General features: G+C 41.9%; 1 protein-coding gene across 3 annotated transcripts in view; it reads right to left on the bottom strand.

Moving 5' to 3' along the window:
* Positions 1-17,925, bottom strand: part of FCHSD2 (FCH and double SH3 domains 2) — a 166,431-nt gene that overhangs the window by 18,364 nt on the left and 130,142 nt on the right. For all 3 annotated transcript variants that reach the window (XM_087758860.1, XM_087758858.1, XM_087758859.1), the window contains 2 exons: positions 10,951-11,067; positions 9,220-9,324 (listed from right to left, as the gene is read on the bottom strand). In XM_087758860.1, coding sequence (XP_087614986.1) covers positions 9,220-9,324; positions 10,951-11,067 — 222 coding nt within the window. The remainder of the gene's footprint in view (positions 1-9,219; positions 9,325-10,950; positions 11,068-17,925) is intronic.

Below are 17,925 nucleotides of genomic sequence, written 5' to 3' on the forward strand. Positions count from 1 at the left end.
GGGCCTACAAGAAACCAAGTGTTCATTTACATCCCACAAAACACCTTGGTTACAAGGCTTTTAAAGTCATTTATAAAAGTGTTGGGGTAAAAAGCAAACACAGAAATCCAGCGAAGCTGATCTACTGTGGCCCCTTAAATAATTTGGTTAAGCTCGGTTTTGAATGGTGTTTCTAGACAGTAGGGATGCTTTATTTTCCGCGATTTTTCAGGGCGCAGAACAAGACCGCGTCCCCTGCCCACCGGAGACTGCTGCTCTCCCTGCCGTACGTTCCCCGTGCTTTTTCATCTGTACTAAAGCCACCTGAACCCCCCTTCAAGCCCTTATTTTTTCTCCTAAAGAATTCAGAATCCTTTATTTTAGACACAGGTTATACTGGCAGCATGTTCAGACATTAAAATCAGACTAAATGAGGATTACAAGTAGACCTAAACCATCTTTTGTGAGAAATATTTTATTCCACTGCCATCTTTTTCTAGTGGCAGGAACAAAATCATTAGCGGGTCAGATAGTCTCATTTGGCAAATTGTTTTAGCTGAGAAGAAAATAACATGGAAAGGTTGAAAAGACATTATCTTTATTTTTCCCATTTAGAGTAATTTTTGTTTAAATTCTAGGCTTCTTAAATTAAAGAAGTATGAAAATGAAACCATTCTTTTAATGAGAAATACGGTATCATTTACATTTGGGGCCACCGGAATTATTTGCACAGTGATAGGTACAAGTAACTGTGAGTACAGTAAAAACAAGTATTGGAATGCCACGAATTTCTCAAAACCCAACGTAAGCCCTCCCCGGCAAATCAGTTTTAAATCACAGTCCAGGGCTATTAAAGTAGGGATGCGTGAGCAAATAATCCGTGAAGCTCAACTTCCACTGTCCCGTTGATGTCTGGGGTGGATAGCTAGCTACGCCAAAACCACCCCAATCAAAAACCAAATCCTATCCAACACGACTCACCTAACATTTTGATCCCTGAGGCACAAACTTGAGCTCAGCCTTGAAAGGGGAGTCTATCAGTCATTTCAGCTGTACAGCATTTGTCTGCAGGACTGTAAATCAAGACCATATGATGCCAAAGATTTATAAAAAACAGGTCAGAGAGAGATTCTTTCTGCTCTAACCTGGGCTTCCTGTTGTCTTCTCTGCAGCCAAAAAAAAGACTCTTGCTACCTGGCTCCAGGCGAAGCTCAGCCACTGCTTGCGGCAGAGCGACTGCGGCGAGTCCTGGAACCACCAGCCCCTGTGAATTCACCTGGCCGGGACCAAAAACCCCAAACCCAATCCTTTTTCTGCACCAGCTAGGGAACCAGCTAATAAATGACATTTTTCAACACAACATCGAGTGGGGTTTTTTGAAGTAGGAGGACGAGCAGGAAGTTTCTACAGGTATTACAGCAGAGCTAGACAATTTATATGCTAAATATTCGGGACGGAGTTAAATCAAACGAGAGTGTCGGGGTGAAGCAACCAGGAAATGAAACACTGACACAGATAACGTGGCTCAAGCGTGAATGCCAAGGTTAAGAAACCAGAGGCGAAGCTATTCATGGAGAAGAGCCCACCTGCGTAGCTCCAGCCCAATGTTTTCCAAAGCTCGGGCATATAAAAACATTAGAGATTCCCAAACAGAGAAAGCAGTTGGTGGGGAAGGAGATGGAGAGCAGATGAGAGCAGTAGCGAAGCATTTTGTAGGGTTTAAGAAGTTGTTCCCAGGGTACTGGTAATGGGACTGAATGGAAGTTACCCACATTCTGTAAGCAGAAAATGAAATGTATATAAAATGTATGTATGCAAACCTTCATTAACACATTTCTCTGCAGTCCTGGTAATGAATAATGGTCCTTAATACAGTGAAAGCTGTGGTATACATTTCATAGTCAAAAGATTCAGTGAGATTTAAGCAGCGGCTGGACTAGAGACCCCCAAAGCCCCTAACCTGAACGACTTTATGAAATGACACCGCTTTCAAACGACAGGTTTAAGGAACCAGGTTGGATTTTCAGTGGGATCCACCTTTCAAAAGAACTGACTAAAAAAAAGACAAAAAGAAAATCTACAAAACAAGCAGCATTAATATTCTTGTAGCCCAGACTAATCCCTGATCCCTTTACCAAAAAGATCTGAGACACAGCCTACTGCCTGAAGTCGTACAGCAATTATTCTTCAACTCAGCAACATTTAAAGTCATGATGACTATTATTTGTAGGACATTTTCAAAATGACTTACCCATTTGCTTCCATATATTAGGATATCTAGCCTTTACAGTACACAGGGATCTTTAAGATACAGAGAGAGCAAATATGGCTCTTCAGTTGACTATATCCTTCCAGGAATCTTTACAACTGTATTTCATCATTACCTTCAAAACATCATGTTTCTTCCTGCCCCTTCATCCCACAAAATACCTTCCTCTGTTAAATGTCTGCTAACGAAAAAAAATCCTTTGTTATTATCGTGAATTCATATATCCCAGTCTTCTAAAGACTTCTTTTCTCATTGCTCACACCAGAACGGGCAGGTTTGTCCAAAAAATATACTGTGAAATATTTAAAGCAGGATCTGAGCATACTGCATGCTCTCCAAATTTCTCACTTACAGGAAGTCTCTGAAAAATAATTACCAGAAAGTATTAATTGAAGGTAAAAATTCTCAAATACGACAGTATAATTTTTACAACACTGCAGTGAGAATGATTAAATGTTTGGATATAGCCGATAAAGTACTAAGACTTGTACATCTTCATAATACCATAACACAGCTTCAGGGCTCTGATGATGCTCTGCTCAACGACAACGTTCTCAGCTCTGCAGATGTCCTCACTACACTGCTTCTCACCGAAAGAATTCAAAATTCCTGGTCTGTGGATGTCGGCGGCATTTTTCCAGGCGAGTTCTCATTCTGCCTAGCCGGAAAGACAAACAGCTCCTACAAACCTCACACCGAGAAGGCAATCTGTTTACTCAGCACAGCTCTCCCGAGCATATGTTTCCTGAGCAAAGCCATAGATGGCAGCAAGTGACATTTTACAAATTCAACTTTTTGGGGGGTTGGTAGCCTTATTCCATTTCTTTTATGTTAGTGAAGCGTATGGAATTAGCTTTTCTCACATTTCTTATGAGCAGAGAACGACACCGCTCTTGCAGTTGAAAGGTTCAACTGCGAGAACACACAAATAACAACAGGCTGAAACGTAGCTACGTCTACTTGAGATGCAGTAGGACCACACGCAGCATACGATTAATAGATTAGATCCTAAGATAGAACAGGAGCCCAGCCAGCAAACGCAAGTGTTATCACAGCACAGTAATAAATATTCATAGCCAAATATAAGGGGAGGGAGAAAACAGCCCTCCGTTTACAGTTAAAAATGGACCTAAGCTGCTGAACTAATCAAACGAAGTAAACAGCACCATAATGAATCTTAATCAAATCTTATCTGGTACAAATACTCTCTTGAGAGTTGTAGATATCCTAATGATGAGCCAAAACGCATCCCCCTATAATTAAGTGGAAATAGGATTAATTGCTGCGGAGGCCCCAAGACCTTCGTTGGGCATAGACCTGAGCACAAATGGGAAATCTCCCATCGTCGTTGAGAAAAATTATGTCAGCCCTGGGACCAACTATGCTGCTTGGCGAGACTCACACCGGGCTACCGAAGCATCCGAGTCTTTAGTTTGATAGAGACGAAATAAGATGAGAGGAGGAATTCAAGTAGCCCAGCCTCAGGGTCCAGGATGCAGGTTGAAAGAAGGATTAGAGAAACCGAGGAAATAGCTTCAACTTTTCCCTTATTTCTGCAACACAGATCAGTGGAGACAGCAAATTTTTGTCTCCCATAGCTTATAGATAAAGGGACACAGGCAGTGAAGAAATGAAAAGCTATTTTAAGGCAAATCAGATCTATCCAATTGGCTGAAGTAACAGCCGCAAAACGCCCAGCAACCTTCCTTACCGTTGTCACCAAAATGAAAGCTGAAAATACAAAAGTTCTAGTTCAGTTACCTGAGTTGGTTGAGTAAGTGCAAAGGAGCTACAAGGATAACTTATTTTCTCAAATTACTGAATTTCAAAGGTGGTGACCTCCTTTACAGGTGATGCTTGAATTGTGCCACCTTCAATTGAGTCAAGCACCCTCTGCTCTCAGTGCTTGCCTTCATCGAAATCCAGCCTTGATGCAGCAGTGGTTAAATACTGTTTTGACAAGGATGGAGTTCCTCTGGTTCTAAACTACGGTGTAGCATTAACCACAGTCATTTTAGCGCTCTGCCAGTCCCAGAGGTATTATCAGACATATTCTAAAATCTCCTTTAAAAACAGTTGAGCAAAACAAACAAAAAAACCTTTAACAAAACAGAAACTTTCCATTTTAAAGAAGAAAATATGGGCTCTGGTTATCAACTACAGTCATTGTATATCATCTGGCATGTATCAATTGTACAGGAGCGCTCTGGTGTAAGCCATATTTTACCCAAACTTTAATCAAGGAGTTTGCTCCCTGAAACATCACAAGGAAAAATACCTTCTGTCTCCGGGAGAAAAAGATCAAAAATAACCCACTGAGCTGTGAATGTGCCAATCGAAGGTTTTACGTTCAGGCACTACATCTTGCAGAAGACAAAAGCACAGATTTCTTCAGTATGTCTTGGTTGTACGTGGACTTTTACTGTATTTCTTTGCTGTACCTTCAAATTGCGCCTGCTTCCACACCCATTGTGCTTGTCAAAAAATACATATGTTAAATGTACGGTACAGTTCCTCGGTTCCTCTCAGTTGCTAGATTTCAAAGGATTCAGGGTGTCTGAGGAAGAGGGCAATGAGATGGATACATCTACGCACAATACTCCCTCGAGAAACCACGTTCCCAATATATAGCGTCTCTACAAGGTTCTGACTCAGCTCACGTTGTATCAGATGGCACACGGAGACCGGTTTGTCTTCTGATAGTTAAGCAGGCTGGCACTAGAGAGATGTGTCAAGAATGTAAAATTTCCCAGGGAGAAACATGCAAGTGGAAGTGTCTTGCGATGACCAAAATAGCTTTGGCAGAAGAAAGGCAAAATTTAATCCCAACGCGCTTGTGAAGTTACCTTCCCCATCAGAAATGATGAAGAAAGAGGAGGAAGAGGGTAGATTTGCAAAGGGAAAAGCACCGAAGAGCAGGTCAAGAAGTCAAAACGAGACAGAACAACAGACACGCTAATCCAGAAAGGAAATAAAAATAGAACGCATTTCAAGAGAGAAACACAAAGAAACAAAGGAAGAAGGGAAGAACGTCTCTGGAATGAGGAATGAGGATCCACGCTGTCTGACACACCGCAAGAGGACAGAAAGCGTGTGCACGTACACACACAGACGCACGCAAGCTACAAACAACATTCAGCAAAGCGTCCGTGTCTCCGAAGTGCTCATGGTACACACGGTCATTCAGAAACGGTAACTCCTCCACATGCTGCTCTACAGGTATTGCAGGCTGATGCAACCCTTGACTTGAGGAAATTATCTCAAGGTTACGAAATTCATACCCTGCAACCCTCGTCATCTTCTACATGTACCATCCTCTACCTGCTTTACTCCATTAGAATAAAGAGAAGTTTTCCACGTCGGAGACTTGACCATCACGGCAACGAACAGTACATTAACCAATACTTGTTGCAGCTGCAAGCGAAGTTGCATTGATACCTTCCCAACAAAACTGTTTGGGTTTGTTTTTTTTTTAACAAAATCAAATCTACGCGTTATCATCAAACACTTTCAGACGTGCCACCAGAATGCGTTACTCTTCCAGCTGTAATCACAGCAGTATCCACAAAGTTTTGTGGATGGGCAGATTTAATGTGCCAAGGTGGTAACGAACTAACTGGTGTTAAAGGGCAAATCACTTTGGGCTGTTCACACAGGGTGCAGCCATGTACGGTGTCAGGCAACCGCAAAATACCATGCCTTCAGTAACAGCCACAAATGTAAATCCAATAAACAGTTCCTTGCATGTTTTGGTGACCTTTTTTTTTTTCTGTTTTACTTTATAAATTACATACATCAAACTGACTTTCACAAAAAAGAAACAAAGCCTGTGTAATCATAGCATCGTCAAGGCTGGAAAAGACCCTTAAGATCATCGAGTCCAACCATCAACCTAACACTGCCAAGTCCATCACTATACCATGTCCTCGAGCACCACATCTGTCCGTTCTTTAAATCCCTCCAGGGATGGGGACTCAGCCCCTGCCCTGGGCAGCCTGTTCCAATGCTTGACCACCCTTTCGGTGAAGAAGTTTTTCCTAATATCCAACCTAAACCTCCCCTGCCGCAGCTTGAGGCCATTTCCTCTTGTCCTATCCGTCGTTACTAGGGAGAAGAGATCTTTCTTTGTCCACTTTCCAAGTCCTCTTTTTTGGAATGACACGGAAGGCTGAAAACTCTTTCTCCTTCCTAAGCCAGGTCCTTCCACTGACGGACGGCTGGCCGCTGCCAGCCCTCCAGCCACCCTTCTCTCCCCACACGCTTTCCTGAGAAGGACCTCTGTGAAGCGCTGAGCTAAACCAGGGGTCTCTCTGCTTTGCTGTACTTACCAGTCGCAGCTCCTTGACCCAAAGGCACTGGGACAGGGACAGGACAGTTCCAGGCTCCCCTACAGCCTCAATACGCGACTGTAACTTTTTGTGCAAATACCATTCCCCTATCCAACCATCATCAATTCCAACTTACTCAGTTGCACTTAAATATGCAGGAATGCGGCAAATGTTTGGTTTTCACATACTGAAAAGAATTATAATTGCATTACAAAAGAAAACATTTTTACTCAAAGCTTACGTAGTTTATTCTTCTACGGGTCGTATGTGCGCAAAAATCTTATCTAATTAATGGTCCTGCAATTAATTAATAGTGCCACTTAGAGGAGTGGGGACTAATAAGGGTTGAAGCTAAAAGAAAAGGCCATCCCTAAGTAAAAGTAAAAAAGCTTACTGAATTCACTTACTAGCTTCTCTTAAAAAAATTCTATACCATAACTGACTTATGTGGCAATATATAAAAGTCACAAACACAGCTACCATTCAAAAACTCAGAGACAACTTCAAATCTTTGAAATGCACAGTAGAAAACTTGCATCAAAAGGAAGAAAATCAGTGAAAATCACCCAGCCACTGAGTCTTCTTAGACACAAGTACTTGGCATTTTCATCGTTTTCCGTTGTAAAACGGACCATGTGTTAAATATGAGAAAGATAAGGGATGGTTTAACTACAACACACCAGCTAGCACTGGAAAACCACGGAAATATATTATTTGTCTATATTAGCTTTCTACCAAATACTGTAAAACACATCTCTCGGGGAAAATTATTCCTGTTCTCTGCCTCTTTGGAGTGCTGTTTGGTGTTCATAAGGATGCACACATATCACTCTGCATTTGGTCCTCATTAGGAGCAATCTGAGAATTGCATGCGATTTTTTCCCCCTTCATTGCTTTAATGAATCACCTTCCTGGCCACGCACTTCTTGCCCAGTATGTTTCCCAATGGAGCTCCATCCATCCCTCTGCTTTCGGAAAAGACTGCTGCCTTCTACAGCACACTACAAGGTTTATTTCTGACCTTACCGCTCTTTAATATATAAACCTTCCACTTCTTGGCACTTTCCTTCTATCCTCAGTTATATTCTGTGGCTGTGGCCAAGGAAACTTGCAATTTTGTCCCAAGCCGTTGTAGCTAATTCTCTCCGAAGAGGCAACCTTCTGCTGGCAAAAGTCCTCCTGTCCTCTTAAATTTCTTCTGTGCTGCATCTGCATAGGCAGTAACTGGCGTGCAGTCCCTGCCGCTGTGCTCTCTGCATCGTTCATATGGGACCATGGCCTGATTTCTACTGTGGAGATTCCCCTTAGCCATTACTATTGCAGCACGCGCTTTTAAAATTCTAACTTTCCAGAATTTAACAAATCAAAAATACTCCTGTCAATTTTTCTCTCCACCGCCTCCCCCAAGGAAACATGTTAGCTCTTTGCGCGGTTCCCACTGATTGATTGGGCTCTGTTAATTATGCATTCTTAACACTTGCAATCACTTAAGTTCCAGACTGATTTCATTTGTACCTTTTATAACGTTTTTGGGCGAGAACCTTCTCCTCTGCAACTTCTTACCTTGATTTTTCTTTCTTGCTGCTGCTGCTTTTATCTTTCATTCTCACGCTCTCTGTCCTTTGCATATTTAATCATTAACTATATATACATTGAAGTACTTGGAGTATAGTCTGTTTGAAATAGTTTACTCAAAATAAAACGCTATTGCATTTTAAAATACTTTCTGTTAGAAGAGCATATTCTGGATTTGGTTTAAAGAGAGGCTAACATTTATCACACCAGTAGGAGGAATAATTTTACGCTGTATTTTCTAACCTCTTGAACTGTAAATCACATTCCTAATTACATCAGGTACTCTGAATATCTAGCAGTATGAGAAGCACTTAACTGAAATAATTACGTTTGCTCTACAGTTTTAATTAAGCAACCCACTCAGCCAAAACCTAAAGATTAGTTCCTGTTGCTTGCAATAGGTTTTTTGAATCACTGGCCATGAAAACAGTTAACTTTTACCAACCCATCACTGGCAGTCAAGTATGAAGCTAGTTTATCTTTTCGTGAGTCTGTCTTAACCCAGAACAGGTCTCATAAACCTCTGTAACCTTTTCAAAAGCACCTCAGAGTAAAAGTAGGAAGAGATATAAAGATTATTTCAAATGTATTCCCATTGACATTACAAATTAATACATATATCAAAAAATACCAGAACAGAAGGCATGTCAGCGTGTGGCAGTTACATCTAGAAGCCAAAAAGCATGAAGATAGAGATCTGATTACCATTTTCTGGTATTCATTCCTTCAAACAGAAGGAAACCAGTAAACTTGAGATTGTTTTTTCTCTGTTTCAGACAAAGCCCCTAAATATAGAGATTCTTGACCTTTGCACAGCAGCAGAAAACACAGCAAGTTTAATCACTCTTCATCAGGAGTTTTTTTTTAATATTATTCTTCTAACCTCGAGTCTTTCATTAAGTTGATTCAGTGATTTGAGAAGTATGAAATCAAGGAAAACCCCGACATCTTAAAATTCCCTGATTTTTGATGCTAAAAGCTTACATTTCCACAAACAAAGTTCAATAGCTGTAACATAAATCCTTCTGTGCAAGGAAGCTGAACATGCCAAAATAATTTCCTTCTTACCTCAGCCTTGCGAATACTCTCTCTTGCTTCATCTATTTTCTGCTCTAGTTCTGCTCGGGTTTGCTCAGACATCACAGGCCCATGGCATTCGAGCTCTTCAAGTGTCTGTCAAAAATAAGAAAATACACCACAGCTGTAGTAAATGCTAGCAAGCCACTTACATGATAAATATTTATGACAAGTCAGGGAAATTATTGTTTGATTAGATGCTGGCTTGACCGACAATAGCCAGTTCCAGGAAAAAAGACAATGACCAAGGCAAAACACCATTTAAAAGCACAGTATTTCACACGGAAGTTCCACTTAGGGGAATGTTTCAATGTCGTCATGAAACCATGATATGTGGCATGAATCAACTCATCCATATGTTGATAATTACATATTTAAAATGGGTATGTTGCTCCACCTTTACGGCAGGTTGAAAAAGAGCATCTTAAACATGGAGTGAGAAGTTGCTAATGGCAGCCCTGCTGTAGGGGAAGCCAAGATGGGTTTGCTGCATTTGCAGGAACGTTGTGTCCAGAGGAGAAGTGGCTGACTCACAGAAGACACGCTGGAGTTTCTTAGCTTCACGTACATGTATGTTGACTGTACAGATCCAAATGAAAAATAACTCAAGCATGTGATCGCACAAATTGTCACCAGTTATCTGCAAATCCGTGACCAGTTCAGTGACTGTTCACGCATTTTGCGTTAAATAGCCTTTGGAGAAAGAGCAGAAGGAGCATCAGGTGCTAGGACCAGAATCCAGGATGCTCCCTCCTTCCTCTGAGGAGACTTTTTCCCATCACGTTTTGGTTCCAGACCCTGCTAATACCTTCCACCTGGTGCTGCAGCTTCTGGGTTTTGCTACAGAGTGACCCAGGTTCAGCAGAAGACAGGTCAGAGGGTAAACACCTACTTTGGTCTTGATTCTTGCTTCATGCATTCCCCTGGGTAGTTTGAGGAATGGCTCAAACAGACTAAAGCGGAACGAGAAGCCAGGTCCCCCACTTCCTGGGCTGAAGTTCATCGGATATTATACATATTACAGATAACGTAATATATACACATCCTCTTTAACTGAATTTAATGTAGTCTATGCAGGTCAGCATGAGAGCCTTGCCACAGATGTTTAAGGAACTTGGTGACCCAAGGGATGCATTTCTACTGACTTTATTCTCACGCCTAAGCAGTCTCAGCTGCATTCCAAAATACAGCTACCTGAAGCCCGTTAGAACGCCCAAATACAGCCCCAGGTCCTTCTCTGTTGAGCCACATATGTAGAAATAAATTTAATTTTGTTTCTTCACGTTAGGTTTAAGTGCACATGACTCATGGATTTTCCTAGTGTTGAAAAGACTTTTGAAATCCAAATGAACACATTTTTTTCTATGGGTAATATATACATGATAGAGTGGAGGTAAAGAGGATCCCTGAAACTTCAGTTTGAACAGAAGGACGCTGTGTAGGATAGAGGTAGGTCTGTAAGTCATTTGCAGTAAAGTAGAAGCTGTAACTTCAGCTTTATATGGGAATAACAAAACGTATTGATGAACCAGAAAGTTTGAGGAGCTGCTAACCTGGCAGTTTGAGTGTACCATGCCAAGAAAGGGTACGATGAAAACGGCAGGTTGCCCGGAGAGACAACAGGACAAAAATACTTCCTGGGTGCTTGTAGCAGCTCCTCTTTTCATGCAGTGGGGAAGCTGCCACAAATAAAATTTGTAAACAGAAGTTTTGCTAACCTACCCGTTGACTGTGGATGATGTTTTTGTGCTCACGGGCTACTCGGGTAGCCCATTTCCGAGCCTCCTTGTTGAGGCTGTGCTCTTCAGTCGTTCCAGTTTCCGATTCCAGTTGTCGACTCTGGAACAGAAAACAACAAGAGAATGAGTCATGACATAGACCTCTCTAGATATGATGATATTTAGTTATAGGATAACCTTGTATTACATTTATCAGCCTGGGATCTTGTTTCATACAAAACAAGAAAGATTCAACAAAACCAACTCTCTTCCTTACGAGCTTTGTGATGGTACCATGTTGTGGAAAGCCAACTACGAAAGCAAATCAAAGTTCAAAAGAAGTCACAACTCACTGTCTCAGGAAAATCAGCAGGACACTGAATACCAGACACAGTTCTACTGCAATGAAAGACATTCACGATGAAAAAAACTGAGACACTATTTCAACCATACTTTACATCAAAGAGACGAAGAATAACTAGCCAAGGAAGTCACCTAATTTCTAAAATAAACATGCATTATAGGAAGCAAAGATGAAAGGTTAACTGTGATCCAATTGGCCATTTAGGCTCATTCTTTGTAATTTGTGATCAAATCACAATGCCATCAAATATTTTACAACAGCACAGCCATTTCTGTCCAAAAAAAAAAAAATTTGTCTGCCAAACAGTAACTCAAATTTCAAATCATATTTTTTGATATTGTTTCATCTTATGCCTGCATTTATTGTGTCAGTAACCAAAAAAATAATTTCTCCCACTCAAGAAATGCCAACTGAAGCAAGACAAAGTAGTTCTTTTTTGTCCACAGATTGAACAGAACCCATTAGAAACTCTGAAGACAGACCTCCCAGCGTTTAGTTACAGAAATCATTCCCAGTCTTTCTATAATTTCCATTACTGCTACAGCAACTACTCTGCATTTACATATATATCTCAGTGTTTAGGATGCAAATCAGTCGCTATCTTTTCACTAAAGTAGGTTTCCTGATATTCCTTCTCTATTTGTGGGTATTCTGTACAGATTTACTGCACCTATACTGTGTAAGGATAAGTAACTTAATAATGATTAGGTTGGAGAGAGTCGAACAAAGGGCCACGAAGATGATGAAGAGGCTGGAGCACCTATGAAGAAAGGCTGAGAGAGCTGGGGCTGTTCAGCCCGGAGAAGAGAAGGGTCAGAGGGATCTCACCAATGTATATACACATGGATGTGAAGGGAAGGTGCAAAGAGGACGGAGCCAGGCTCTTCCCAGGGTGCCCAGTGCCAGGACCAGAGGTACAGAAGGTTCCCTCCGAACATCGGGAAACACCTTTTCCACTGGCACAGGTTGGGCAGAGAGGTTGTGGAGTCTCCATCCTTGCAGATATTCAAATGCCATCTGGGCACAGTCCTGGGCAACTGACTCTGGACAGATGACCTCCAGAGTCCCTTCCAATCTCAACCAGTCTGTGATTCTATGATTTTTTTTTCTGAGCCAGTCTCATACTCAGTAAAATTAGCTGTGAGAAGACATTATATTCACCCCACCTTCCCGGGGTGTGCTCCTGGCACAACAGAACGGATTCTTACAGCATACATTTCCGTGGTTTCTCCACTTTAAGTTAATCAATGCTCCGAAGGGGATCCTGAAGAACAACTCCTCTTCCTAGCTGACTTGCTGACTCACGCACATCTCACTACCGAGACAGCCACTGCAATCCAGAGCCACCCTGCACTCCTTTGTATCACAAGTCCTCTTTGGGCTGATATAATCTTGCACAACCTTTGAGATCAACTGAAAAAAATCCCCTTATGAATTATCACTCAAGAAGAGAGAGCATGCTTAGGGCTGCTCAAAACAAATTGAGGCTGTGTATGCACGCGTGAAAGAAATGACCGTTCCATGAATTTCTCTCTCTCTCTCTCAACTCTATGACAAAAGACAAAGATTCTTCTCCATCGGGTGTGGTTTGAAACTAGAGGAGGTCCCACAAGTATGCAAAAGTTGTTTAGGAAGGAGAAATTCAAGGTTAGCCAGCAGGACAAGGGTAAGAGAGCAGAAAGACAGGGAGTTCTTTTCAGGCTAGGTGAGAAGCTGATGCAGAAGAAGAGATGGTGTTATCAGGTATTTCAGCAGGCAAAGTGGTACGATTTGTGCCAAGGAAGGAAGACAATTTTAATACCAGCATTTGGTATAGACTGGAGTAAAATGAAGAGAGACTGGGAAGCAAACCAAAGTGATTTTGAAAGCAAGATTTTTATGCCTTTAGATTACACTGCCCTCATGGGAGAGGCGATAATACTAACTTATGCTAACATACTATCGGAGGATTTAACTGAAAATGAGGCAAAAATTGGTTCAGCTTGTTATTTTGTTAAGCTAAGCTCCTTTTCATCAAAATTGAATCTGGCCTTTATTCTTATTCATCTTATTACGAGAGAGCTGGGGGTCATGGATTCAAGGGGTTGTGAAGGAGATGATTTCCAACAACAGAGGCAAGCGAGGGAAAGGAAGACAACCCCTGCACACGCACACACACACACGCTCCCACCACAGGGCTCTGAAATGTATCTTCAGGCTTCGGGGACACTTTCTGCCTCTATTTCAAGAAGTTGTAACTCAGCCAAGAAGCTTGCAGTGCTTCACCTTGTCCCTACAGAATGCCTTAAGGCATACTAGACGTAGTATAGACTTAAGGCATATTCATAGACATCAAAAGAGGGGCAGAGGGGAGGTAGGACCCCTGTGTTGCTCACAGTGACCAAAAAAATACCCAAGAGGCTTTTACAATCCAATATAAGATGTCAAGATACTTTAGCTCAAAGCCAGAAACAAACATAGAATCACAGAATCAGAGAATCTTCAAGGTTGGAAAAGACCCTTAAGATCATCGAGTCCAACCGTTAACCCAGCACTGCCAAGGCCACCACTAAACCATGTCCCCAAGCACCACATCTCCCCGGCTTTTCAATCCCTCCAGGGATGGGGACTCAGCCCCTGCCCTGGGCAGCCTGGGCCAGGGCCTGACAGCCCTTTGGGGAAGAAGTTTTTCCCAATACCCAACCCAAACCTGCCCTGGCGCAGCTTGAGGCCGTTCCCTCTCGTCCCATCGCTTGTTCCTGGGGAGAAGAGACCGACCCCCCCGGCTCCAGCCTCCTTTCAGGCCGTTGCAGAGAGCGATGAGGGCTCCCCTCAGCCTCCTCTTCTCCAGGCTGAGCCCCCCCAGCTCCCCCAGCCGCTCCTCCCCAGCCTTGGGCTCCAGACCCTGCCCCAGCCTCGCTGCCCTGCTCTGGCCACGCTCCAGCCCCTCCATGGCCGCCTTGGGGTGAGGGGCCCAGCGCTGAGCACAGCATTCGAGGGGCGGCCTCCCCAGTGCCCAGCACAGGGGGACCATCCCTGCCCTGCTCCTGCTGGCCACACTGGTCCTGATATAAGCCAGGATGCCATCTAATTACCTTCATTAAGCTACTCCACTAGGTCATCGTAAAACATAAAGAGGACAAACACATGGACTTATTTAGGCACATCCAATCCTTAAAATAATATTTGACCTCAGTTTTTTCCCGGCTTATTGCAGTAAGCATTTTTGTACAGCATCTTCCACAGCTTCCAGCTGAGTCTTAACAACTGCAAATCTGAGCAGAATCATTTGATATTGCCTCTCCCCTACAGAACACCTCACGAGGGATTTTCAGTGTTCCCATTGGTCTTGCTCCGACTCAGCATCTCATTTTCATTAACAAAGACGACAGACTTCTTTTCAGTCGCTTGATAACCTTCTGCATTATCCCAAGTGTGATTTTGGTTTTTAATCTATATATTCAGAAGCACTTGACCAGAAAAATGAATGCAAACTTTGTGGCTACTCCTGAGGGCATACTAAAAAAGAAATGACTTGTTATTGGATCAGAGTGGTTATACTAGTTATTCATAAAGCAGTATGGTATCCAAGCAGACCTCACCCTTGCTTAAAGGTCTAAAAATAAACAACATAAAAATGGGGTAATAAAAAGAGTTGGGGAGAAACCTAGAGCTGTGGTCTGTGTGGATACCAAAAATATAGGCAAAGGCAGGAGACAAGACCTAGAGGCAAAATTTAGACTTCTGGGGAAGAAGCTGACAACAGGGACTCCTAAGCTGCACGAGACCAGGGAGAGCAGTGGAGATACACAGTCTGACTGCTCGGCCGAGAAGACAGCGCAAGGAGAAAGGTTTCAAACCCACCAGGACCTGGAAGGCTCCCTGAATAAACGGAGCCGGTATGACAGGCAGGGACTTCACCTGACCTGTGAAAGCCCAAGCTGCTGGCACTTGAGAAGGCTGTGAAGGCATTGAGAAGCAGAGGAGCAGCAGCAAGCTGACTGGCATGGAAGAGTACCTGCTTCAGGAGGACTTCAAGGGCGACTGGAGCAGTCTGTATCCTCAGGTAAAGGCAGGCTAGAGGGGTGTATCACGTAAGAAAGAAAAACCCTTTGCCATTTAAGCAGGTAGGAAGAAAGGAGCTAAACCAGAGATTTATCTGCTATAGACATAAAAATCAAAAGTGTAGGGAACTGAAGTGTCCAGTCCAAACCTGATTTACTAAATTAAGCTCTTGCTTAAGTGTTTTCAGGAGTGGAACTTGGTGGTGGCAAGACATCCAATGACTCAGTTTAACCTCTTGCAAAAAAGAGGGAAACCAAAACCACTTACCATGGCCAAGGAATGAAAAGAAGAGCCAAAAAACCTGAGCTAAACATAGATGGACATTCTGCTGTTCTCTCAGGGTTTGGATTACAGTGAAAGCAGTGTTTAGTGCTAAAAATTCAATCAGTAAACCAACAGAAAGTACTAGATGACTCCAACCAGCTAAAGAGCTTAGAGGCTAGCAACGCTGTTTCTTAAATTAACAAATGCATTTAGTCTATAGACACATGTCGCTTCTCCACTTTTGTCTGAAATGTTGTTGCAGGTGCAGAATTGCCTTCTGACAGGGACTGCATTCTCTTATTTACGCAGTTATATCTGGATGCAGATGGCACATGTACAGTTTTCAGAGCAGAAAAGTTGGCTCTCGAGCCTAAAAGCTCCTTATTTTTGTAGCTGAAGACTAAAAAAGTTTGCTTCAACAAAGGAAAAAAGTAGTAAACATCTATTGCATGCACATCACCAGCACAAAACACACCTAAAATCATAGCCATTTCTTTTAAAGAGCTGAAAAGAAGAGGTTACCATGCCAGTGCTGAAAAGCAAGCTCAACCTTATGATCAACACTTCTGGGGAGGAGGAAGGGATATGCATGACATTCTTCACACAACTGACAGCTAAACACAGCAGTTGTAAGGAAATCGTGAGTCAAGTTTGGTGCTCATTTTAGTCTATTATTGTAGAACTAATTTAATTTTAGTTTGGCCGAGAGGGAGCTAGGACTGACTTGCATTTCAGTACATTTTCAGTGTTACAAACAGGACTCCCCCCATCCTTAAAAATAAAGATTATTCACATACAAGGTGTTTTTTTTCTGATCAGAAGAATAAAAAAGGACCTACGTCCACTATTAATAGATTACACAAACCTCTGTACATATGGTATGATAAAGCATAAAACAAACCACCCGATCATTGCTGCTTTATATAACCACATTCTGCTTTTTAATCTAATAAATTAACATCCCTTCTTGCACCGGTGAGTGCTGGGGGGGGGCAGAAGGATTAGGAACATCCTACCAGGCAGGGAGTAAAGAAAATAATTACATTTAAACTCACCACAAGAAAGATGGTTCTGGGATATCTGAACAGAGAAAGGGGATCCTGGGACTTTTTGACATCATCTGGGCTGAAAAACAGTCCTACCACGATCGCGTGGGTTTTTACTAAATATTTTATTTAGTAAATTAGAATTTTTTTTTCTATACCAAAATATTTAAATCCCAACAAATATTGAGGCTATTGTCTGACATCTGCTGTAACCGTAACTCTCCTCACTAAAAGTACCCATGAAAAGAACAGTTGTACTGCCATATGTATGAAATAATTTATCCAGTTGGTTTTTAGGGGGTTGCTTATTTTTAAATTCTGGTTCAATCATTATTCTGGGGGCTCGCAACTAACCTCCAAATGGCCATTAGCTAGAAATCTCCTCTGAAACACACTGTGCACCCAGATTGCGGCAGCAGCCGATGCCAGACCTGTTAGGAGAGGGTTACTCTGAAGGTGGTAGCTCTGGTTTTTCCCAGCTCTGCTTTTTTGGGTTTTTTTTTTGAAAGACTAGAATCTTAAAAGTACTGTTTTTTGTTAAATGTCAGTGATTAATACAGCTTTGCTGTTCCTAGTGCCTGATGTTTTTGTATTAAGCACTTCTGTTATATAGCAGAGATGAAAAGCCACAAATTTTTAATTTTTTTTAATTTTAATCTTACTTATTTTTACAAGTATTTAATCTTCTCACTGAAATTAATTTTGCAATTAGAGTGCAGTATATTTTTGTTGCTGTACCTCCATTCTCACCCTCATAATTATTCTTATTTGCCTGAGCTATCGCAGCAGCTGCACTCACATCCAACTTTTCCAAAAATCTATAGTGCATTCTATTACAACTAGAAATATAGAAAAATTGCTCTCATTAGGTAACCAAAGGAAAAAAAGAGAGTGCTTTTTGAATCAACTTTGACACAGAGAAATTCATTTCATGGGTATTTTCAATGCAATATAAACAAAGATCTATTTGTTAAGTGGCCACTTCTTTCAAGTAGGACTTCTCCTCTCTAGTCTCACTGTTAGAAATTATTCAGAGCTTTGCTTAAACGGTGTTTCCTGACTGTAAAAAAAGATTGCTAGCAGCATGCTCTCTAAATTAAAAGAAAATCAATCAGGTAGTGAGCCAATTTTAGCTCATTATACTTAGTCAGAAATGATGTCAAAATTCAACCCTAGATAAGACAGCCAGTAACGCTAGGGTGTGGACTTTCCTTCAAATTAAACGCTCAATATCAACCTCAAATACGAGTATTATGCCTCA

This window comes from Nipponia nippon, unplaced genomic scaffold, assembly GCF_047370975.1.
Source record: "Nipponia nippon isolate SJK-2023a ecotype South Korea unplaced genomic scaffold, ASM4737097v1 scaffold_2, whole genome shotgun sequence".
Taxonomy (NCBI): Eukaryota; Metazoa; Chordata; class Aves; order Pelecaniformes; family Threskiornithidae; genus Nipponia; species Nipponia nippon.